At 41.2% G+C, this 26382-nt stretch overlaps 1 protein-coding gene across 4 annotated transcripts in view; it reads right to left on the reverse strand.

The window, feature by feature from the left end:
- The window catches only part of TMEM144 (transmembrane protein 144), a 49267-nt gene extending 23439 nt beyond the window's left edge, over nt 1–25828 (reverse strand). For all 4 annotated transcript variants that reach the window (XR_016311760.1, XR_016311759.1, XM_089670404.1 and 1 more), the window contains exons 1-6: nt 25676–25828; nt 18419–18594; nt 15346–15468; nt 9382–9481; nt 4726–4806; nt 4462–4543 (exon numbers count right to left, since the gene is read on the reverse strand). Coding sequence is in view for 2 of the 4 variants with exons in the window: in XM_089670404.1 (XP_089526530.1) it covers nt 4462–4543; nt 4726–4806; nt 9382–9481; nt 15346–15468; nt 18419–18560 (528 nt within the window). In the remaining 2 variants the exon portion in view is untranslated. The remainder of the gene's footprint in view (nt 1–4461; nt 4544–4725; nt 4807–9381; nt 9482–15345; nt 15469–18418; nt 18595–25675) is intronic.
- Between the last annotated feature and the right edge of the window lie 554 nt (nt 25829–26382).

The raw sequence follows: 26382 nt of genomic DNA on the forward strand, positions 1-26382 counted from the left end.
GAGTAACATATCTGAATTTCCAGGAGGGACAAACCCCCAGTAACGTACTGCAGTGGTGGTTCAAAGAGCACCCTGAGGCAAATAAATACAATTGCAAGGTACTGAAGGTACCAATGCAGGGCTCTGTGAAACAGGTCATGTTACAGACAGACAATCTTGGGCATTCTCCAATAAGAGTCACCAGAGGCAGTAACAGTACAATAGGCGTTTGAAGAGCACCCAAAGCATAGTCCATTTACTGAAGGTCACATTGCAGGCAGGCCCAATGTCTTCATTAGGGCGTTCGGGCTCCAAGGCATCATTGAAGATCAGCATTTGCAGCTAACAAGAGTCATGATTGAAGAAAAATTATTTTGAAAGAAAACAAAAAAAATATCTAAGTGAATGTGGTTTGTCCTTGAACAAAGCCAAAAAAAAAAAAAAAAAAAAAAGGAAGCATGATGAGAATGGGAGGGGTTATACCTGACCAACATCTTTTTTTTGTTTGTCTTGTGTCTACTTCTCCTGTAGGCAGCAGTACACTCAAGTCATTTCCAAAATGTATTCTGCCCCCGTGTCCTTTAAAGAATGAAGGTCTAGTGAAACACTCCCACAAACCCACATTAACTTATCCAAGCACAACTGGAAAATGCTGTGTGGAAATTTTCCAACATGCAAGGCTTCTATAAATCACTGGCACTCCATACAATAGTATTGACGTCAAGTCTAGGTGATTTTTTTTGGAGTAGAATCATTACATCGGTGGATAAAATTATCGAAAAGAAAATACATGTATAATGCACTCCCTGCTGCAGCAAGAAAACACACATACCCGGCTGGCACAAGCTTGCATGATTATGCATCAAAAGACCACTAAAACTGCACCTTCCCCCTCCATTTACAGTGGGGCAAAAAAGTATTTATTTAGTCAGCCATCAATTGTGCAAGTTCTCCCACTTAAAAAGATGAGAGGCCTGTAATTGGCATCATAGGTAGTCCTCAACTATGAGAGACAAAATGAGAAAAAAAAAATCCAGACAATCACATTGGCTGATTTGGAAAGAATTTATTTGCAAATTATGGTGGAAAATAAGTATTTGGTCAATATCAAAAGTTCATCTCAATACTTTGTTATATATCGTTTGTTGGCAATGACAGAGGTCAAACGTTTCCTGTAAGTCTTCACAAGGTTGGCACACACTGTTGCTGGTATGTTGGCCCATTCCTCCATGCAGATCTCCTCTACAGCAATGATGTTTTGGGGCGGTCACTGGGCAACACGGACTTTCAACTCCCTCCAAAGGTTTTCCATGGGGTTGAGATCTGGAGACTGGCTAGGCCACTCCAGGACCTTGAAATGCTTCTTACGAAGCCACTCCTTTGTTGCCCGGGCGGTATGTTTGGGATCATTATGTTGGAAAACCCAGCCACGTTTCATCTTCAATGCCCTTGCTGATGGAAGGTTTGCACTCAAAATCTCACGATACATGGCCCCATTCATTCTGTCCTGTACATGGATCAGTCATCCTGGTCCCTTTGCGGAGAAACAGCCCCAAAGCATGATGTTGCCACCCCCATGCTTCACAGTAGGTATGGTGTTCTTTGGATGCAACTCAGCATTCTCTCTCCTCCAAATATGACGAGTTGTGTTTCTACCAAACAGTTCTATTTTGGTTTCATCTGACCATATGACATTCTCCCAATCCTCTTCTGGATCATCCAAATGCTCTCTAGCAAACTTCAGACGGACCCGGACATGTACTGGCTTAAGCAGGGGGACACGTCTGGCACTGCAGGATCTGAGTCCCTGGCGGCGTAGTGCGTTACTGATAGTAGCCTTTGTTACGTTGGTCCCAGCTCTCTGCAGGTCATTCACTAGGTCCCCCCGTGTGGTCCTGGGATTTTTGCTCACCGTTCTTGTGATCATTTTGACCCCACAGGTTGAGATCTTGCGTGGAGCCCCAGATCGAGGGAAATTATCAGTGGTCTTGTATGTTTTCCATTTTCTAATTATTGCTCCCACAGTTGATTTGTTCACACCAAGCTGCTTGGCTATTGCAGATTCAGTCTTCCCAGCCTGGTGCAGGTCTACAATTTTGTTTCTGGTGTCCTTCAACAGCTTTTTAGTCTTCACCATAGTGGAGTTTGGAGTGTGACTGTGTGAGGTTGTGGACAGGTGTCTTTTATACTGATAACAAGTTCAAACAGGTGCCATTTATACAGGTAATGAGTGCAGGACATAGGAGCCTCTTAAAGAAGGTACAGGTCTGTGAGAGCCAGAAATCTTGCTCGTTTGTAGGCGACCAAATACTTATTTTCCACCATAATTTGCAAATAAATTCTTTCCAAATCAGCCAATGTGATTGTCTGGATTTTGTTTCTTATTTTGTCTCTCATAGTTGAGGTCTACCTATGATGCCAATTACAGGCCTCTCTCATCTTTTTAAGTGGGAGAACTTGCACAATTGGTGGCTGACTAAATACTTTTTTGCCCCACTGTACAAAGGGAAAAAGGATTTTAAATTCTGGGCAAATTCCATTTCCCTCCTGACTTTTTAAATTTAAAAAAAAAAAAAACAAAAAAAAAAAAAACAAACCACACGTTACACAGACCCCAAATTACATATGGCGGCATATACACATCCAATGAAAAAAAAGGAGATACACCAGGATTCCCAGAGCTCAGGGTCGAAAATTACCATGTGGAGATAATGATCCAATTATAAGTGATGCTGAACCACATAACTGCATATATGTGGTGTCCTCGGGACCCTAATAATGAATGAGAAAGTAAAGAAAAAAGACCAGCGGGTAAAGGACCCACAGGTCAAGGGGGTCCGAATGAGGACAAACTGCAGCTATATGAAACCATGTAATAGACAAAAATAATTTAATTAATTTGCAGTAAAAAAAATACAGATATCAAAAAGCATGTTTGGCATGAATAACCAAAACATACATGCTAGGCATGCAAAAGGTCCCATAAGAGTGTGATGAACAATAGACTTGTGATGAATGAGATAATCCAAGAGTAAAACAGTTGAATAGAAATGACAGGGAGATAATAGTATGTATAGCTCAAAAGGGTATGATGAATACCAAGGACAAGTGACTCATGTATAGATCGCATAAACATGTATAACTACACAGAAAAGTGCATAATAGTAAATCTAAATAAACATAATCCTTGATATAGCCATCAAAACTGATAACGGAATAATCCCTAATATAAGGACAAAAAACTGAAAGTCATTCCTCAAGTATAAGATGATATATAGCAATATTGCAGATCTCTCATCAGAAGTATGCGGTTAGGCTTGTGATGAAAAGTAATATTGAATAAGTCTCCTTAATATGTAAAAAATGCTTGAATAGATGATAGAATGATGATGGTAGTATGTGACACGATGAGCCCAATATCACAGATACCATTTACAAAGTCAGTAATGATTGTCATGGAGACATATATACAGGTGGCATAATCTCCTCATAGAGCCCACTGTTGTGCATAATAAATAAATGCCTTAAATGGTTGAAGCATGGGGTTTATCAAGCAGAGACCCAGTGAATCAAAGTCCACAAAGAATTCAGATATAATAAAGTGGGGAGCTTATGTCAAACCTGCAACAGCTGATAGTCCTCGACCGACCTGTAGCCCATGCAGGGATAGTTACTGAAGTCAGTGGAGTTGAGTCCTGTATATTAGCAAGTGGAAGTCCTCCCGATGTAGGAAAACCTATCATCCACTACTGGGTCAGACGCTTGTTACCAGCCCCAAAACTGCCGTGATGATAGGCAAAAAGTATGTATGGCATACCGCGTGTAGCGGCGCAGTATGATGGCTGAACGTGGCGGTCGCACATGCTACTGGGAAGGCCGTGGCTCCACAGTGAGAATACAAGTGTCAGGTCCGGCAATCAGAACAAGCCGCTCCGCGGGACTGCGCATGCACCAGTGCGTCTAGGAAGGGACGTTGATTATTTGTTATTTGTGTGTAAAAGCCATTTATTTCAGTGGAGTTAATCACTGTACTGTAGTAAAATATTATCATAAGCAAGCAGTTCAACATACGCACAAAACACATTTGGCACATGTTTTGTTCCTGTATAAAATTATTTGTACTATTGCTTGTCATATTGAATGTTCTTTCCCTTACGTTGCAAAACAAATTATCCAAAATACCATAAGCATGTCAGGCATGTGAAAATGCAGTAAGAGATGCAGGTTTGTTAGTGCACATAAATAAACTAAATGCAGCCAAAGGGTGATCCTTGACTGGTTTCCTAAATTAAAAACGGTGGTTTTACTGCTATACTGCTTACACTAATACAAATATGTAAGCCATAAAAAAAAAATGTTATAGGTAATGCAACTTCCCTTTACCTGGCTCTGACTGACAATAAGCAGATGGGAACCTTTGATGTGGAATACACAACACATAAAAGCAAGCAATAAACACTGCTTTTACTTTGTAATACATACACTGTCCCTTAGAATTGGAGTGGTGTCTGGTTCAGACGTAACAGATATAACATCAGTTTTCACAAAGAGGAAAATAACTGCACTGAAAAACAAATATTCTGCATATATTAGTCTTATTCTTTTTAACAAAAACAAGCAACAAATAATCTCATTAAAATAATTCTGTGATAACATTTCATGGATTCAAAATGATAATAAGTATTACAGTATACACAATGCATGTTGAATTTCCAAAATGCTCATGCAACAAATGAGAAGCAATACCTTATTGCCGAAAGTCCGGCTCCTGCATAGTTTAAATACGGCCTGTGAACTACTTCTGGATCTATTCCAAACATGCCAAATCTGAAATAAATAGATTAGATACTTTATCATTGCCTTTAATACAACAAAATTTGACATGATAGTTTTCTGAAAACAGCAGTAAATACAAACATACATACCATAAAATGTTACCAATAGCCTATTCAAATAATGTAAACATATGTGAAGTAACAATTTAACATAAGAGGAAAATACGTTTGCATATCAAAAGTGGTTGTAAAGGCTGAAGGTTGTTATATTTACATGCATTCTATGCATGAAGGTAAAAAAGTTCTGTGTGTTGCTCCCCCCACAGCCCCCCCTTATACAGTGCATCCAGAAAGTATTCACAGCGCTTAACTTTTGCCAGATTTTGTTATGTTACAGCCTTATTCCAAAACTGATTAAAATTAATTTTTTTCCTTCAACATTCTATAAACAATACCCCATAACGACAATGTGAAATAATTTTGTTTTGAAATCTTTGCAATTTATTAAAAAAAAAAAAACAAAACAAAAAAAAAAACACATGTACATAAGTATTCACAGCCTTTGCTCAATACTTTGTTGAAGCACCTTTAGCACCAATTACAGCCACAAGTCGTTTTGAGTATGATGCTACAAGCTTGGCAATATTTTTGGGCAATTTCTCCCATTCTTCTTTGCAGTACCTCTCAAGCTTCATCAGGTTGGATGGGGAGCGTCGGTGCACAGCCATTTTCAGATCTCTCCAGAGATGTTCAATCGTTTTCAAGTCTGGGCTCTGGCTGGGCCGCTCTAGGACATTCACAGAGTGAATACTTATATTCAGGTCCATAAATATTGGGACATCGACCCAATTCTAACATTTTTGGCTCTATACACCACCACAATGGATCTGAAATGAAATGAACAAGATGTGCTTTAACTGCAGACTGTCAGCTTTAATTTGAGGGTATTTACATCCAAATCAGGTGAACGGCGTAGGAATTACAACAGTTTGCATATGTGCCTCCCACTTGTTAAGGGACCAAAAGTAATGGGACAGAATAATAATCATAAATCAAACTTTCACTTAATACTTGGTTGCAAATCCTTTGCAGTCAATTACAGCCTGAAGTCTGGAACGCATAGACATCACCAGACGCTGGGTTTCATCCCTGGTGATGCTCTGCCAGGCCTCTACTGCAACGGTCTTCCGTTCCTGCTTGTTCTTGGGGCATTTTCCCTTCAGTTTTGTCTTCAGCAAGTGAAATGCATGCTCAATCGGATTCAGGTCAGGTGATTGACTTGGCCATTGCATAACATTCCACTTCTTTCCCTTAAAAAACTCTTTGGTTGCTTTTGCAGTATGCTTTGGGTCATTGTCCATCTGCACCTTGAAGTGGCGTCCAATGAGTTCTGAAGCATTTGGCTGAATATGAGAAGATAATATTGCCCGAAACACTTCAGAATTCATCCTGCTGCTTTTGTGAGCAGTCACATCATCAATAAATACAAGAGAACCAGTGCCATTGGCTTTTTTAGATGTCGTTTGGCAAACTCTAATCTGGCCTTCCTGTTTTTGAGGCTCACCAATGGTTTACATCTTGTGGTGAACCCTCTGTATTCACTCTGGTGAAGTCTTCTCTTGATTGTTGACTTTGACACACATACACTTACCTCCTGGAGAGTGTTCTTGATTTGGCCAACTGTTGTGTAGGGTGTTTTCTTCACCAGGGAAAGAATTCTTCGGTCATCCACCACAGTTGTTTTCCGTGGTCTTCCGGGTCTTTTGGTGTTGCTGAGCTCACCGGTGCGTTCCTTCTTTTTAAGAATGTTCCAAACAGTTGTTTTGGCCACGCGTAATGTTTTTGCTATCTCTCTGATGGGTTCGTTTTGTTTTTTCAACCTAATGATGGCTTGCTTCACTGATGGTGACAGCTCTTTGGATCTCATCTTGAGAGTTGACAGCAACAGATTCCAAATGCAAATAGCACACTTGAAATGAACTCTGGACCTTTTATCTGCTCATTGTAATTGGGATAATGAGGGAATAACACACACCTGGCCATGGAACAGCTGAGAAGCCAATTGTCCCATTACTTTTGGTCCCTTAACAAGTGGGAGGCACATATGCAAACTGTTGTAATTCCTACACCGTTCACCTGATTTGGATGTAAATACCCTCAAATTAAAGCTGACAGTCTGCAGTTAAAGCACATCTTGTTTGTTTCATTTCAAATCCATTGTGGTGGTGTATAGAGCCAAAAATTTTAGAATTGTGTCGATGTCCCAATATTTATGGACCTGACTGTACAGCTCTGGAAAAGTAACTGTACTTCAGTCTGTTTGTTTCAATCCATCTCATATTGGTGGTTTATAATATCAGGAGACAAAATAATACTTTTGGTCACTCTACAATTATAGTAAACGCAGACTGCAAATCAGCTATATGAAATTTCAGTGCATAGCACAGCAATTCAATATAAGACTTTCCTGAAACTCTGACTCCGATTGGTGACTGTAGGTTGATAGCGTATCACTTCATAAGAACATGTTGATATACCATGTCCTGCATGTTGTTTCACTGGAATTTTAGCTGAAGGTTTTCCCTACTCCTCACCAAAGCTGCCTTCCCCCGCCAGATGTTTTTATGTTTTAAATAGCAGCACTCCTGTGATGACGTGTGAGCAGCACTCAGTTCAGGGGTGCTTTGAGCCCAGGCAGTGATAACAGATCTTCGATTACATACAGGTTTCCTATAACATCCTGGTCTTTGGAAGACTGACTCTCTCTTCCTGTTTCAGTGACATTTGGATACTTCAGGTCCAGTGACAAAAGCCACCATAATAAATGGCGAGTGTTAATTTCACCAATGGGGATATACACAGCAGTAAAGCCTGACAGAGGTTCTAGCTTCCAAACCCTTGATCTAAACCTAAATTGTGGTCTTTAAACTGACCCTGTAATCCTGTTTAAACTTTTAAAAGTAAAAGGGCTACTTACAATAGATATCACAAGATTGCCTTTAAGGAATAGCAAAGTTTCTCTTGTGCCCTTCAATTTCACTTTGTTACTGGGGTCAGACTTCACTGACTCCATCTACCATGAGTGTCACAGTGGCAAGTAAGGGCCCTGCCATTGGGTGGGTGGGTGACAACTGATAAACCTTAAAAGGAAAAGTTTGGGGTTTTAATAAAAGCAAACATCTCGCCTTCATGCTACAGTATCAGTCTGATGCTGCAGCTGTCGCCCGCCAGTTATAAGCTCAAGATTCTGAGCAAACTGAATGAACACTTGACCACTGATGGCTCAGTAATCAGTCTGATGAGAACAGAGAGCCCTGTCAATTAACTGTCTCCTCTCTTTTTGCAGTGCTCACTGGAGCACCAGGCAGGAAAGAGGGTGGGACCAGCTGGCTCCAGCTCTCAGCGGTGGCCGAGTCAGCTACCAATCAGGCATCTGAGCGGATACCAAACAATATGGCCAGGATCCTTCCAGAGCCTGAAGCGGCTCTGTGATGCCCGCTGTGAGTGGGTCACAAGAGGGCAAAAATAAGTGCACTCCTGTGAAGACTAGTATGGCCAAAAAAGCTTTGGCCATAGTTTTCTTTGAACCATGAAGTTAGTAAAAACAAAAACACAATCATTAAGGGCAGAAAAGAGGATTTTAGATAATTCACAACGATATCTAGTGCAATTGTAAACCAACAGTAGGTTTAGAAAAGATTAATGTAAATCAAATGAAGAAAAAAAAAAAAAAAAAAAAAAAAAAAAAAAAAGCATAATCATACATTTGCAATTACACTCAAAGTAAATCTAAATGTTTAGTCCGGACATTAGAGATATGTTATAGTTTTATGATGATTTTTCCATTCCTTTAAGATGAACTCCAGGCAAACTGTTAATTACACAGAATACATGCATGGTGGCTGTCAATAGCTTTGTATTTGTCCATCTAGTCCTAAGACAAATACAGCCTTATTAGGCTGCAGAACTCAGTTGGGCAACATGGTGAGGTCACCTTCCTGCCCCCAGCCTGTGACTGGACAGTGAAGAACCAGCAAACGATTGGTAAGGGCATCTCTCTGCTCTTTCCTCTAGTCAGCATGTTCTTTGTCAGCACATCTGAAGGCAGGACACCTGACTGGGAGTGCCGCCCCTCCCTCACCCACCTAAGTCCTGCTGTACAAAGTATTACATAGACTAAGGCTCCATGCACACAAGCGTTGTTAAGCTCCTAGAAACTATTAGGAGCATTTTTTTCTGTTCCTAGAAGCCAATAGTGTTATCCTATGTGTCCATGCACACTATTTAAAAGCATTCTTCAGAGTTTTGCCAGTGTTTTCCCAGCAAAAAAGAAAAAAAAAAACACAAAAAACTATGAGTGCTCCTATATACTACTAAAACGGTCCTAATCGCTTTTTCAAGCATTTTTTTCTTCATATACTGTAAAAATGCTAATAAAAAAAACATTAATGCTACTAAACAGCTACTACAAGCCAGCACAAAACGCTATCAGCGTTTTTCATCCAGCATTTTTTGAGCTTATAAAAAAATGCTAGTGTGCATGGAGCTTAAAACAAATTCCAGAATTCCAATGCAGGCATTTATATTCAAAATACATTTTATATGCCTACAGATAAAATTTAAATACCTTGAACTTGCCCAGCCAGTGAGAAGATTGGTGGAAGCCCATAGAAGAAGGCCTAACCCAAGTCCTACGGTTTTCACAATTGGAACAACTGTAATATTTCCTGCACACAAAGCAATAGAAATCACTAAATTAACTTTCAAGAGCAATTTACCAAATGCTGGTTAGGAACAAGAGCTCCAGCTGGATGCACAAACATTTCTTTTACTGTGAATAACTTGGCTATAAAGTTTGACCAGTGCCTCTGATAGAAATGGCTTGTACTGTTATTAAAGGGCTCTGATTAAAGCATTCTTAGACTGCACGTATGCACATGCAACACTTTTAGAAAAAAAAAAACTGCACAGTCAATGATGAGTGATATATAAGGCGACATTTCCATATAATTATAACAATTTTATGCCTCAGCTTATTGTGGAGCTTCTCCTATAAATGTGCAAACCATGCAGCCCTTTATGGAACACAGTATTGGCCCTTTTGATAATGTGTTCACAGTTAGCAAAGATGAAGATTCGTCAGTGTTTTGTTTCTATTTGTGGGCGGCTGATTGATTTGGGCAATTAATCATTCCTTTTAAATATATATTAGTCTATATTTTTTTTTTTAACTATTTGCATCCCTTTTGTTCAAACTAAATGAATAATTGGGCTGGCATCATCTTATTACATTGGCATTGTTTACATTCAGCCCATCAGCAATAAGTTCTATACAGTACAGTGCGAAGCATGCATCTGGAACAGGCCTGATAAGAAAGGAAACAGATTTCCAGTACATGTTACAAACATGTTGTATTACACACCGCTTTGAATGTGTCAAATGAGGGTGAATTAAAATCCCATAGTATGGGAAAGATCTGTATTTTTTTTTTTATTTATAAAGTGGGTGGCCCTTGCTGTACTGCTTCCCAAGCTTTCATAAAACAGACACAGGAAACTGGAAGACAATGTGCACCAAATTCTCTATGGTGTAGAGCTTTCGTTGGTGTCTACCTAATAGCTTTTTTTATGTAAAGCAACTGGAGCTTTACTTTACTTAGGCCAACTTTAGAAATTTTCAACATGTAACCTGTAAATAACACAACTGCGAAGACTGCCACGTGAAGTTAAATTCCTGAGATGCATAACTGATCTGAGTCAATAATTTAAGAAAGGTCACCAGGATGACAGCCAGAGAATTGGCATTTTCAGAAGAAGCATTTAGTAAGGACAGTCTACATTCTTCTAGAAAATGGGCTTTCTTCCCGAGTGCTGCATAAATGCGCAACTGTGTGCAGAAAGCGTGTGCAATCATGCGGCCCCAGCACTGAGTCCAAGCTGTCACTGACAGCTCCTGCTAAGCATAAGGAGTCAGGACAGACTCCCTATCATGTGATCACTGTGATTAGCTGATTACAGTTATCACTACTCTGAAAACCTGCCCCAGTATTATGTCTTCTCTGCAAAGAGGAAAAGATACATTGGGGTTGATTTACTAAAACTGGAGAGTGCAAAATCTGGTGCAGCTGTGCATGGTAGCCAATCAGCTTTTAACTTTAGCTTGTTCAATTAAGCTTTGACAAAAACAAAACCTGGAAGCTGATTCGTTTCTATGCAAAGCTGCACCAGATTTTGCACTCTGTTTTCATTAAATCAACCCCCTTGTATGTTTTTATCCTCAGTAACAAAGAATCTTGTCTGAGCAAATGAAAAAAAAAAAGAAAAAAAAAAAAAGTTTATTTAAAAAAAAATAAGCCAGCCATAGATAGATGTGCAGCAGAGACCGACCGAGATTCGATCCATCTTCGGGCAGGCTGGTTTTACTGAAGTCAATCTATCGACTTAATTATGCCCAGCCTGTCGGATATTTTGCATGCATTTACTATCTACATAACATGATCGTGCTGCGGGAGGGATTGCTCAAAAAACAAAACAAAACAAAAAAAACAACACAATTACATTATGGCCTGTTTTAATGTGTCTTAGGTTGGGGAAAAAAAGGTTTTATATTTAGTATCAGTTTGAGAATTTAGGATAAACATCACACACACACACACACACACACACACACACACACACACACACACACACACACACACACCTTGGGGGGGTAGGTTATAGTAATGACATACAAATATACAATTAAAAAAAATTATATTTTTTACTATTTTGGGCCATTTTTTGTACAGTTTTACTAACATATGCCAAGGTTGCAAGTCTGGGTTTGGATTTTAAGATTTATTTTGTCCTTGGTCATGAAGGGGTGAAAAAATAAATAACTTGGATTGAATTACAGTAAGCCTTCATCACTTGGCCACTGCAGCTTACTTCTAGATAAGTCTTTTTAAGGAAGGATAATGAATGTGCTGACATGCCTTTTGTTTTAGAGGTTGCATTTACAGCTACATGGAAACAAACACACAATCTAATAGCAATGTAAAGCCAATAATTTGCTTTCAGGGCATGTATTTTTATACTAAAATACTAAAAACGTTACAGGATTTAAAATAAAAGTGTGTCAGTGTTACCAGTCTAATCCCCTTATCTTCACACTCTGGAGTATTTTGGATTAGTGAATTTCATAAATACACTTTTCTGGGGAGTATACACATTTTAAATTACTGCCAGTTAAAATGATAAAAAAAATGACAGAAAAATCAGGATACAAATTAATAAAAAAAAATCCCCTGAAGACTAGTTATATTATATAGTATCAAAATAGGTATATGCTACTAAAAAAAATAAACAGTGATCAGTAACACTAAGGTATACTGCTAATTTTCAAGAAAAACAAATTAGTCAGTTGTGATGTATGCACCCGATGGAGCTAAATCATACTTCTCACATTGCACTATTTTGTTTGAGTGATATGTAAATTTAAGAATTACTAAATAGGTGAAAGATACTTTGACATTCATCCAGGTTACTGTAACCTAAAGCAACAAAAGCCTTGTGCAAATTCAAGTTCTATTACTAGAACTCCAGCCAAAATACAATTTTTGGCCATTTGCTTATAAAATTAGGTCAACACTACTGAAATGTGCAGCTGCTGCTGTTACGTAATGTTCTTATGTTCATTCACCCTGTACAATACAGTCAGCACCAAACATCTGGTTCTGAAACATACAGTTCCATCTGAAGTACACAGATCACAGTAGGTTTCTTGCTCTGCAGTTCATCCATTCTGAAAATGTCTTGCATGGTTTTCAAGGTATGCAAAGCATGATGTCCTTGGTGTAAGGGAGATTGTAATGTTCATCCACATCACCTCCACAGGGTTCAGCTTTAAGAACAGAAAGGATGTATTTAAAACCCCTTTAGGATAAAAACTGGTTTTCATCCTAGCTTGTGTGATCTCTAGATGAAAGTATTCTATACTAACACCAGCTAGATGTTAGTTAGGGAATGGCAAGGACTGGACTAAACTAATACTGCACACAAAATTATTTCCACACCATAGTTCTGGGTCCTGTGACAGCATAGTATGTTTGCTAAAGCCTACACTGCACTCCTTAAATATTTTTTAAAGCAAAACCTGTAGTTTCTCTTTGTACAATTGCTTGAATTGCCCAAAATTACAATGTGAAAGGGAAATGCAATGTGATGGCCAGAAACACTGCTCTGTTCTGTACATAATATAGATGTTAGCAAATATCCGGTAAATAGAAGGGCAGAGCACGCTTGGGATCCATAACATTATGGGCATGAGAACAGCAGCATCCTCAGCTACATTTGTAATAAAGATGCGAACAGAAAATGCGGCTTTTTTCAGAGATTTATTAGACAACAGCAAGTGAATGTCCTGAAGAAATGACAGAACAAGAGAGTACATAAGTTACCGTATTTTTCGCTCCATAAGATGCACCTGACCATAGGATGCACCTAGGTTTTAGAGGTGAAAAACAAGAAAAAAAATATTCTGAACCAATGGACTGCAGACATAGTACAGAAAACAACCAGAGACTGCAGACCTAGTACAAGGGATGACCAGAGACTGCAGACCTAGTACAAGGGATGACCAGAGACTGCAGACCTAGTACAAGGGATGACCAGAGACTGCAGACCTAGTACAAGGGATGACCAGAGACTGCAGACCTAGTACAAGGGATGACCAGAGACTGCAGACCTAGTACAAGGGATGACCAGAGACTGCAGACCTAGTACAAGGGATGACCAGAGACTGCAGACCTAGTACAAGGGATGACCAGAGACTGCAGACCTAGTACAAGGGATGACCAGAGACTGCAGACCTAGTACAAGGGATGACCAGAGACTGCAGACCTAGTACAAGGGATGACCAGAGACTGCAGACCTAGTACAAGGGATGACCAGAGACTGCAGACCTAGTACAAGGGATGACCAAGAGACTGACGGTACAAGGGATGACCAAGAGACTGCAGACAGTACAGGGGATGACCAAGAGACTGCAGACAGTACAGGGGATGACCAAGAGACTGCAGACAGTACAGGGGATGACCAAGAGACTGCAGACAGTACAGGGGATGACCAAGAGACTGCAGACAGTACAGGGGATGACCAAGAGACTGCAGACAGTACAGGGGATGACCAAGAGACTGCAGACCTTTGGGGGGGGAGGGGGAGCGGGTACCTGAATTTGACAGGTACCCGCTCCCACTTCCGCGGAGTTGTCCTCCCTTTAGTGTGGGCACCCGGCTGACAGCCGGGTGCCCACTGCGCATGCGCGAGAAGCGCTGCACTTTGTAAATGGCCCGGCGTCTTCTGGGACCTGTCATGTGTCCCAGAAGACGGCGGGCCATTAACAAAGTGCAGCGCTTCTCACGCATGCGCAGTGGGCACCCGGCTGTCACAGCCGGGTGCCCACACGAAAGATGCTGGCTCGGGAAGACTGTACAGCGCTGGACCAAGAAACAGGTAAGGTCCTGCTGCAGAGAAGAGCTGAGCGGCCGGCCCGGTATTCTGACACAGTGGCGAGGGCGGAAATACCGGACCGGCCGCTCCATAAGATGCACTGACATTTCCCCCCCCTTTTTTTGGGGGGAAAAAAGTGCGTCTTATGGAGCGAAAAACACGGTATATGTACAAGGCACATTTAGTGCAACTTTTTCAAAATATCTACCAATCACATTTCTCTCATATTTGGCTAAAACCACATTTTTGCCACTTCTTGTAGGTCCAAAAATGATTACGGTTACACTAAGATTAGGACATTTGTGATGCATAGTAAAGGTTTGACTTTACTGTGATAGCACAGACAAAGCACACATAATGAGACAAGGGGGTTTATTTGCTAAAGCTTGTTCACTCAGAATCTCGTGCACTTCTGCATGGAAACCAATCAGCTTCCAGGTTTTATTGCTAATGCTTAATTGAACAAGCTGGGGTTAAAAGCTGATTGGCTACCATGCACAGGTGCACCAGATTCTGAGTGAATCAGCTTTGGTAAATAAACCCCCTTGTCTTATTATGTCTACTCTGTCTGTTCTATCACATTGAGTCAAACCCTTACTATAAGAACCTAAGCGTTTTCTAAAGCGTTTTTCAGAATGCAGTACAGTCCATTTAACATGATTTCCTATGGGACAGGTTCACATCTCCGTATTTTCACCCGGTGCGATTTTGGAAAGGGTCAGGGACTTTTTTTAATGCAAAATTTAGCGTTTTTGGTTCTATAGACTTCAATGGGAACACTGCAGAAAAGCATGTATTGTGTTTTTGATGCGTTCTGCGTTTAAAATCTGCCCAGCAACCAGAAAAAAACATGACAAAAATAAAGCCGCATCAAAAATGGAAGTGCACAAATGCAATGCAGAAACGTCTAAAATGCAACCTGCATAGGTGTGAACTTAGACTTAGTAAATCTACCCCAGGGAGTCCTAACTTTGTTTTACAAAGGAAGCCTTCGCATCATCTTTGCTAGGTATACCAGTTCATGACAATCTCTTATTCTTTTTGGGATTCAGTCTGTTTCATAGCAGAAGTTACATTACATCAATGTGAAGTCTTATTTTACCTGTTGCCCATACACAGCCTCCAACCATAGCAAGAGGCCAGAATTTTGGACAGCGCAAGATCAGGTTCGCCACTAAAGCAACTATCCATATAGAAGCACAGAGAATCCACTGGAAGAACATACCTGAAAAAGATAAAAATTTGACATATAAAAAGACATGGATATTTGTAGACTAGACCAGACAGACATTCTACTTTATTTTACAGTGAATTTCCAAGGCTAAAAAAATATTTGTAGGGACATATAGCAAACTAAAATATGTTGAAGTCAGCAGTTTTCAAACCTTATTTTATCTAAACTTGGTTGCAGACAATGTTCTTTCTCAGTGCAGTGATCTGGAAACTAAAGACTTAAACTAATAGGACCTTCTCTGAGAAGAAATGACTTGAGAATCTGCTGCTTGGCACAGCCCAGTTTTGCTAATCAGTTTAGCTGGAAAACACTCGCTTAAATATTGCTTAGCAGAGGAAAAATTATACCAGATACCAAAAATGAAATCTTACTAGAATTTATAAAAGTTATATTGTTCTCCATGTTTTAGAATGGACCTTAAAGCGATACTAAACATTGAGGTTTTTTTTTTTTTTTTCTTTTAAATAACAAACATGTCATACTCTTTACGCTCTATGGTAAGGCTTTTGCACAGGGCAGCCCAGATCCTCATCTTGGGTCCCCACTGAGATCTAGGACAAGCCTGTGTTCACACAAGTGAGGAAACCGCAAGCGGTCTGCACAGGAATCACTTTCCTGTTCAAATTGCATGCTATTCTTTGAGAAGCAATGTGCGTCCATACATTTTGTATTGATGCAAATCGCACCTCAAAGTATCGGTAATCAGTATCACCGAGTTCTTGACTGAAAGTATCGGTACTCATACTCGCCGATAAGAAAAAAAAAAAAAAAAAAACCAAACACCTGTCCTTCCAGAACCTTGCGTTTTTCACCTGCCTAAGTGAATTGAACATGAAGTTTCATGGTGTAATTTGTTGCCCTGTACACACAGCCTGTTGCAGAGTAAATCTTCACATTCCTATGTCAGAAGTTTCTGTTTGTGCTCAAACATGTGGCATGGCACTGTACAGGTTAATGCTAACCTCTGTCTGTAGTCTGAAAACTGAAGAAAATACACATTTCTCAGTCTAATGCTGGTGCAGGTGAAGCTAAACAGTAATTAGATCAGACACAAACAGGCAAATAAAATTACCAGATGTCCCCATGCTGGAAGAGATATGTTTCCATCATACTAGCACTACCACATTTGTGATCAAACAGAGGAAAGGACTTGAAGTTGCCTGTCCCTCTGCTGAACAGAGACAAGCTACCTGCAGCAATGCATGGATATAGGGAAATTGAATAGTCATGACACTGGAAATGGCAGTCACAACATGTAAGCCCCTTATTACAAGGCAAGTCAAACACCACAGGTAATATACTTCACTAATACCTAGACAAAGCAACAAAAACATTTGGAAGCACATAATACCTTTAACGTTCCACATAAGCTTCCTAGGAATTATTATATCTTAACCTGGAAACTATATTTACAGTTTTTGAAAGTCATGAACTACTGAATAGTATTGATTTGCTTCAGAAAATCATGTTCACAAAGCCTGTAGTGTTCTTTTTTTTTTTAACCAAAAAAAACAAAACAAACAAACCACAACAAATCATCTACTTTTAAACCATGTTTTCCTTTCTTCATTCACATCATCTCTGCTTCTCCCCACAAGCAGTCTGTATTAGTGGGTGTTACTGTAGCAGGGCAGCCACCGCCCTCTTGCTTAGTTAAAGAGTAACTCCACTTTTGGTGGGAAAAAAAAACAAAAAAAAAACATTCCTTTGTGTGATCTTTGTACATTTCAGGGATTTTTAAAAACTTTGTTGCAGATTCCTACCCTTTGTTATTTTGAACAAAGAGCTGTTTATCTGTCTCTACGCGGAAAGTGAATTTTATGGGAGTGGTTTCATAATTAGCAATCAGCTGCTGCACTCGCAGGGCTCTAGTGAGGAAAATTGCAGGGTCTGTTTTCCCTTTAGACATAATATCCTATTGGCCTGTATCTTTTGTTGAAGGGGATGCCTGAAATCTGACTTGTATCTTAGTGCTGACTTCTGGGAAAATCGGTGAGCCAATCACACATGCAGGAAATGACATTTTTGGGGGGCGTTCTGTACACAATCGGTGTACAGAACATCTCCAGGTTGCCATGTTGCATCACTTCCCTCTCCCTTCTCTGAAACAAGTCTTGGAAGTTATATTAATAAATCGGGAGCCTCGTCCTCTCGCCTCCTCCTGCTACAAGCAGCTCATGTCTGAGGAGCATAGGCTATGAGCTGTCCTGTGTCCAGCTTCAAAGTGAGCAAACCAGGATGCTGACAATCCCCCCCTTCATTTATGACACCGCTTATCTAAGGCTAGCATTTTGAATCAAAGCAGCCATCTGCTTGCTAGCTGTGTTGTTGAACTGCCATGAGAGTAAGGGGTGTGGCGGTGCAATGTCCGACCATACAGTTGGACTTAAACACATTGTAGAAAGATGGGACAAAATACTTACTTTCTGACATTGGAGAGACTCCCTCTGATAAGCATCTCTATAGACACTTACCAGAAGGAGGTCTAACTAAGCAGAGGGGTGAAGGCATTCAGCATGACATTCAGGCATTCAGGGCAGACCCTCACCAGAGAGAGAAGGCAGTAAAAAAAAAAAAAAAAAAACTGCTGGTTTGATGCCTGCACTTCCTTCTGTCTCTAGTGGTCACTTCCTTATTGCAGGGAAGGGAAGCAAAGATGCAATACAATGAGCTATTATAGCAGGCTGTGTTGCTCCCTGAAGAGTGACTGCATGCCAGATGTGCACTTTTACTGTGCAATATGTGCTGATCCCTGCGGGACCTCTTATTTTGGGGGCGCCGTGCGCACACTTGTGCACAGGTATATACATGCCTGAGCTGCACCCTGTATAGTTTATCGGACCAATTTTGTATACCATATAAGAAATGCAGTCTTGTTAATTATAAAGAAAAAAGGTTTTGTGAGCAGCACAATGCATGGCTTTATAAAAACTTCACATACCATCTCCAGTGTCAAACTTCTTCACCGGCACAAAATTTGAGCCAAACAAAATAACAGATATGGCAGAAGATGTGAAGCCAATTGCCAGATTGGAACTGTTACTGTGGACAGTATGATTGGTTTCAGTGATCCAGAACTCCATGACTTTTTCTGCGGTGTTTCTGTATTTATGAAGTCTAAAAAAATAAACAAAAAAATAAATGAATGAATTAAAAAAAAAAAAAAAAAAAAAAAAAAACATGTTTAATGAAGAACACAGAAAAAGTATTGGCTTTATTTGAAGCAAGCAGGTAAATTAAGTTGTATTGCAATTTTGTTGTCATTATGCACTATAACACTATCATAAATGAGTGTATATAATGGGCGAGGAGGGAGGGTAGGATCTGAATGTTGCTACAAAATAGTTAACTCATTAGAGGATTTTCATCTTTTTTGACATGGTCTTTAAGAGATAAGAGCATTGTAACTAGCCATCTTAGGCTGGCTATAGACGGGCCATTTGTCGGACTATAAACGCAAAATCGGTCGTTGCCGCCACCAAGATTTTCCAGCATGACCGATAAAAAGAAACGAGAAGATCCACAAAAAACGGTTGACGGCATTGCCCCACTAACGGCGTGAATATCGGCCGATTTTTCGTGCGGATGAAAATTCGGCCGATAAACGACCCGTCTATGGCCTGCATTAGACAACCCCTTTCCTCCTAAACAAAATGTCAATATGATCACATCCCTCATATGTCCAGAAAGCTAGCTTTATAGTGTCTATCCTTCCAGGGTCAGAATAGGGCAATTTGACGATTATCCATGTCAGTGTCAGTCTATAGTGAAGAGGTGATGTAAAAGGCTGGTGAAAATAACGATTATTTTGGATTAATTCAATTACAAAAAAATTAAACAAACAAATGCATGTACTGCCTGTATGAGTAAGGGCTGGTTTACATTTCACTTTATTTCTAACTCTTGCCAAATGCCCCTATAGCGTTTGACAGGTGTTAAGACAGGCATTTTGGAAGAGTTTATAACACTGCCCAAATGCCCTATGCATGGTTTTGAGGAAGTTGATAGGCGTTTGCCAATCCTTAAAACCACACCACAAACGGCTATAATGAAGTTAAATTAACGCTCCGCAACCACCTCACAAATGCCTGCCAGGCGTTTGCGGAGCGGCACCATAGACTTGAATGGGAGGCTTCATCTCCTCCTGATGCCACACGAGGTGTCAGTTTTGCTGCAATGCGATGCTAACGCTTCAGTGTGAACAGCACTGTGTGCTGCCATGTGCAGAATTTTCATAGGCGTTTGAGAAGCATTAAATATGCTTCCAAAACGCCTGTCTGATGCCTACTGACTAAGGCTACGTTCACACTAGCTTTAATGAGACCTTCACTGAGAAAGCAGGCTATCCCTGGCCCTCTGAAACCACTGGATGATCTCCATTTTTTCTGAAAAGTCATATGCCAGCAATTTCTTTAAAGATTTTAAACTGCTGCTTTTGTATAAACACCACAGTCTGAACCGGATCAAACAACCCCCTGCTGTTGGGCCAATCTTTGTCGTGTCAGCGGACAGATGATGAAGTCTGCAACTCAACAAAGCACTTCACAGTGCACTGCACCACTGAAATATAAAATTAAGACCAAAAACAGGCAATTAGCTAAATACATACTGTATATGCAAACTGTCTTCCCTGTCACAATATTTACCACTTCATTTTCTCAATTGCAGTTAAGCACCAGTAGAATGTCTGCACCCAGGTTTGTACATCTGTATGTGGCTTTACGCAAATAATAGTGTATGCCTGCATACAGCATTGCTTTCCATGAGGGGCTGTACACAACAACTGGGGCTTCTGATTATGAATTTACACTGATTAATGTGCTCTGGCATGCTGTACGCCCCCTTTGCAGCCACGTAAAAAAAACACAGTGTTGGCCACGGGTGGTTTAAGGAAGGTAAACATCTGTGGATGGCAGCTAGGGTTAGGTCAGGGTAAAAGCACTTTGTTTTAAAGCACACTTATCCTTTAAAGAATCAGGTGTTATTTTACAAAAGGCATGGACAATATAAGACACACACTTTTAATTTCTCTAGTAAAAGTACAAAATGTAAAAGAAAAAAAGTGGATTGTTATAATAGTGAAATAAAACAATACATCAGCCATTTTTTACTTTTGTGTTCTAAGTTAATGCTGACACAGTTCTTTGCACTTCCTCAACAAGAAGCATTGTTATTCTGTACAATACTGTAAACCTCCAATTGCCTGTCTGGGGTTGTCACCCATCTGGTTTTCATCATAGCTGCCTGCAGGGGTGGACTGACCATTTGGAAACTCGGGCACTGCCCGAGGGCCCAGGGTCAGTAGGGGGCCCCATGAGATGCCCCTGGTACCTTTTTCATAGGCTTTTTGAGTTTGGGCAAGAACACAGGGGCCCCATGATCCCCTATTGCCCGGGGGCCCCATGAGTTGTCAGCCCGCCCCTGGCTGCCTGGTAATTTTATTGCTAAGCAGAGCATCTAGTTTGGGCACTCAGCATAGCAAACCAGCCTTTTATTTTTCTCTTTAAAGAAACATATGTAAGATATAGTTACATTTATCTTTTTAAAAAAAGTGTTTAACACTATTTAAGTTTACAACCGCTTTACCCCTGGTTTACATATATGTGGCACGGTATATCGCATGTGATTCGCACAGAAGCCACACCGCATTCCTGTGCAAATCACATGCAATTTGTGTACGGTGCGATTGGAGCCATACATTTTGTATGGCTCAAATCGCACCGCACTCGCAACCAAAAAGGTGCAGGACCCTTTTCTTGGTCCGCACTAGAATCGGATCACATGGGTATTTACACCTATGCAATTGAATTCTGCACATTGCACCACGTTTTGCGGACCAATTTTGGGGTGTTGTTAACTTAACATGCACACCTGCAGCGGTTCACATGATCAAGGTAGGATTCTGATGCGGTGTGGAATTCACACAGAAAACGCTGCAAATTCCACACTGTATCTGTTTCTGTGTTCCTTGGGTATCCCCTAATGCTCGGTACACACTGTCTAAAAATCGACTGGCTGAGAAATGTGCACAGCAACCAGCTAACAACCAGCTTTTGTTGAAGGGACATGCTGGAAAATCAGCATCCAATCAGCATCTGCAGCCAATGGCTGTGAGCATAATCAGTGTTTTCAGGGAAGGGTAGAAGGGAGTCCCCCTCTTAGAATACAAAGGCCCAGCACGGGAGATACAGTTGTGACCAAAATTATTCAACCCCCAATGCTGTAAAGGGGTTTAGGGACTATAGTGTACATTTGGAATTGTATTCAGAATCAAATCCTACAAGGACGTTGTAACTACCCAAATGCAACTAAAATGACATCAATTGTTTATGTAATACAGTAGTAAATGGTTCTTATGTGGTTTCTTCATTGCCACAATTATTCAACCCCTTAAAGACTACCACTCTGAAGAACAGAGGTTCATACAGGTGCTTTCCATCAGGTATTGAAAACACCTGTGGATGTCACCGAGCAGCAATCAAGCATAATAAGCACCAATTAGGCAGCTTTAAAATGACTGTGATACTCAGCTCCTTCTAGACATTTACTGGTGTGGTTACAAACATGGTGAAGGCAAGAGAATGGTCCAGGAAGACAAGAGAAGAGGTGATTTCTCTTCACAGGAAGGGCAATGGCTATAAGAAGATTGCAAAGATGTTAAACATACCAAGAGACACCTTAGGAAGCATCATTCGCAAATTCAAGGCAAAGGGCACTGTTGAAACGCTACCTGGTCGTGGCAGAAAGAAGATGCTGACTTCGACTGCTGTGCGCTACCTGAAGCGTAGAGTGGAGAGAAGTCCCCGTGTGACTGCTGAGGAACTGAGAAAAGATTTGTCAGATGTGGGTACAGAAGTTTCAGCCCAGACAATAAGACGCACACTGCGTAATGAAGGCCTCCGTGCCAGAACTCCCAGGCGTACCCCCTTGCTGTCTCCAAAGAATAAGAAGAGTCGACTGCAGTATGCCAAAAGCCATGTGGACAAACCACAAAAGTTGTGGGATAGTGTTCTGTGGACTGATGAAACAAAATTAGAACTGTTTGGGCCCATGGATCAACGCTATGTTTGGAGGAGGAAGAACAAGGCCTATGATGAAAAGAACACCTTGCCTACTGTGAAGCATGGTGGAGGGTCAATCATGCTTTGGGGCTGTTTTGCTTCTGCAGGTACAGGGAAGCTTCAGCGTGTGCAAGGTACCATGAATTCTCTTCAGTACCAGGAGATATTGGATGGAAACGTGATGCAGTCCGTCACACACCTGAGGCTTGGGAGACGTTGGACCTTTCAACAGGACAATGATCCCAAGCATACCTCCAAGTCCACTAGAGCATGGTTGCAGAGGAAAGGCTGGAACATTTTGGAGTGGCCATCGCAGTCACCAGACTTAAATCCGATTGAGAACCTCTGGTGGGACTTAAAGAAAGCAGTTGCAGTGCGCAAGCCTAAGAATGTGACTGAACTGGAGGCCTTTGCCCATGAAGAATGGGCGAAGATACCCGTAGATCGCTGCAAGACACTTGTGTCAAGCTATGCTTCACGTTTAAAAGCTGTTATAACTGTAAAAGGATGCTGTACTAAGTACTAAGATTGAATGTCACTTGGGGGTTGAATAAAACTGATAATGCTGTGAGCACAGAAAAGACATTTGTGGTTATTTCATTATAACTGTTATGTTATATTTGTCTGACCTACAAGTGCCTCTTTAATGTAAATGTAAGCAAGATGACTGAATGATCAAAAGCAATGTCAAACTGGCCAAAACACTCAATTTCAGTGGGGGTTGAATAATTTTGGTCACAACTGTAGCTGCACCTAGGTCACTTGTTTTGGTACCGTGGTGTGTCAGTCTGTTAAGCCTTCCGGGTTGAACGAAAAACTAGCTGTGTGTACCAGGATTAAATTCAGGATATGGCTTGCTTGCTGTTGCTGGAGTGTTCTCCAGTAGAGAGAGCAAAAAGAAACAAATGTTTTGAGTTATGAATATTCATTTCTACCTGGGCAATCACTAGGAGATTTATTGCTAGTGATCTAGTGTGGGGAAGGAGATAAATAGAAGGGGTGACCTTCTAGAAGGGTCTTTGCCTCCTGGGCTCCTGTCATAAGAGGAGGTCTTTGACTCCCTGGCTTGGACTAGAGAGGAGTCCAGAGAAGAAGGCAGACCTGCTGTCTAGGGAGGATGTCACTGGATGGAGAGCCTGAGTGGGCTTTATGGCCCTTTCACACCAGGTGAAGTTGAATGGAATTGGATGCATTTGTGACTGAACGCCAACTGCATAGACAGTCCAAAATCCAAGCTGTCCTATGGGCATAGTTCACATCATTGCAGTGAAGCAAAAAAAAAAAAAAGTAGAGCATGCTGTATTTTTTTCTGCACTGCAGATGCATGTAAACTCATGCAAACGCAGTACATTACAGTGCACATAGAAGCCCAAAGAAAAAAAAAAAAAAGGAAGTGACCTCACAGGGCAAATGCAGATAGAAAAATGAGCATCAACTGCATGCAAACATGCATAAAAATGCACATCAAACACATGCAAATGTGCAAGTTTATAATGTGAATGGGCCCTAAAGCAGACCTTTACTCCAGAAATTTCCTTTTCCTTTCTGTAACCTAACCCCCCCCAACCAGTGTAAAATGTGCGTTTTGGGTTTATTTTCAGTCTGGTCTACCATCGGCTCAATTCTCTTCTATGTAAGAATCACGTGTCCCTACTCCTACAGCCTCCTGGGGTATACCTGTCACATATCCGAGGTGGCTGCAGCAGCAGAGACACAGTGGCTGGTAGGTAGAGCTAGTGGCATGTCATCAGCAGACAGTTGCCTGAACTCGGGAATAGACAGCCAATCACAGATCTGTGGCTCACAGCAAAACAATGCTGTATTCATTTGGCATGTTAGTATGTGAATCCAAGACAAAGCTGCCTAAAGATAAGAGTGGAATAGAAAAAAAAAAAAGGGGGGGGGGGGGGGGAAGGAGGGGAGAGTGATGTTCTTCAAGGAAACAGAAGGTCGCCTGTGTCTGGGGGCCTGAAGGATTTTTCGTGTCCTGCTGCAAGGTACATCTAAAAGGAAAGCAGAAAGACACCTGCCTGTATGCAGAATCTTAGAAGTGTCCTGGAGAGCTGGCTGGAAGCTGCTGCCTGTGAATATCGCAAGAAGTTCTCACTGCTCATCAACTCAGCCCCAATTTACACTTCAGCTTAGCGTATGTTAGGTGATTTTGCGGGTTTTTTGCAAACGCCCAAAAAGCTTTATTCTAGGGTCACAGCGATACCGATAGCAGTATTGGTACTGGTGCCAATACTAAGCATTTATACGAGTACGCCTGCATATGCTCCGATACCTGAAACCTTTGCATTGTGATTTGAGCTCATGCAAAATGAATGGAAATCGCACTGCAAATAATTGCATATGATTTGAACAGGACTGTGGTGTTATTCCTGTCCTGCGGTGCGATTTGCAGTGCGATTCATCTTGTATGGCTCAAATCACACCACACTTGCAGGGAAACTGCATGTGATTCTGACAGGTATCGCACCACATTCCTGTTCAAATCACATGCAATTCTTTGTAAGGACTCAAATCGCACTGAAAAGTTATTGGTAATTCACAGGTCCCAGAAGAGTGCCAGACCAATCAGGAGGTGCAGCGTGACTGGTGCATGAGCAGTGGGAAACCAGGTGTCACAGCCAGATGCCCACAGCTGAGATGCCAGCGTCAGGGAGAGAAGGGATGGATCAAGTGAGCACATCGCTGGATCCTGGGACAGGTAAGTGTGTTTATTAAATGTCAGCAGCTACAGTTTTTGTTGCTGACTTTTAATAAACATGAACAGGACTGGAACTCCACCTTACTGGAGGAGCATTTAGAGGCAGAAAACAAATTCCCTTTAAAATGGTCATCTGACAGTGCATGAGTTCTGAATGTAAAATATTTCACCTCGAAGGTCAGATCTCTGGTCCCCTGTATACTACTCCAGTGTCATAAAGAACAATACATGCTGTTCATGGTAATCACTGGGGTCATTGTACCTCTGAGCCTGTAACCAAACTCTCCAGGAATGTAACAACTGGTCTATTCCCAACACTCACTCTCTAACATCTCTGCAGACTAGTTTACTAGAATAAAACTGATTGTCCTGGTGCCCACCTGTACATGTATGACCCCTCCCTCAGTGAAAGGATAACCTCACCTACCTGTGTTGTTGTTCAGCCCTTAGACTTCTGTGAGCTTTGTTTCCTCATTGTAACCTGAATACAGATCACATGACTTACTTCCGGATCACATGACTGCTGCTGAGTGTCGTCTTGGCTCACCGCCCAGACGAGTCCTGTGAGCTGTGTAGCTGTGAGAGCAGTGCAGCCTGCTTGTCATGTGACCCTACCTGCTCCCCCTCCCTCACACTGATCGCTGTGTGCTGATTGGAGGATGGCACAGAGCTCACCTCTTGTATTTATGTGGCAATGTATTAGAAGGGGTTTGTTTTCCTTTAGTGCAGGACGATTATTCTACTTACATCAGAGCAAAGATAACAATGGTCCAAATAGATGACACTGATTGATAGCACACATGAGGTGTTATGGGGAGGGTGATTGCATGTTAGCAGTGAACACTTTGAATGAAAGTGTTCCTGAACCCAGGACCCTGCATTCACTATATCTGGTCTCCCACAGTACACACAACATGGAAGTGCAATTATTTTAGTAAATGTAAACTGATAAATACCTTTTCCCATTAGCAGTATATAGCAGTTTTGTGACTTCTATCAAAGTCCAGCTAGGCACTGGTTAAAGCTTGTAGGAGGAGTTTTCATTCCACTGTAGGAGGATGCAGGGCCCCCTACCTCTGCCTGAACAGTGCTGATTGGCTCTCTGCGGATCACATGCACTCTGCCAAGAAAAAA

This window comes from Staurois parvus, unplaced genomic scaffold, assembly GCF_062004578.1.
Source record: "Staurois parvus isolate SC_StPar_1 unplaced genomic scaffold, SC_StPar_1.0 ptg000090l, whole genome shotgun sequence".
Classification (NCBI taxonomy): Eukaryota; Metazoa; Chordata; class Amphibia; order Anura; family Ranidae; genus Staurois; species Staurois parvus.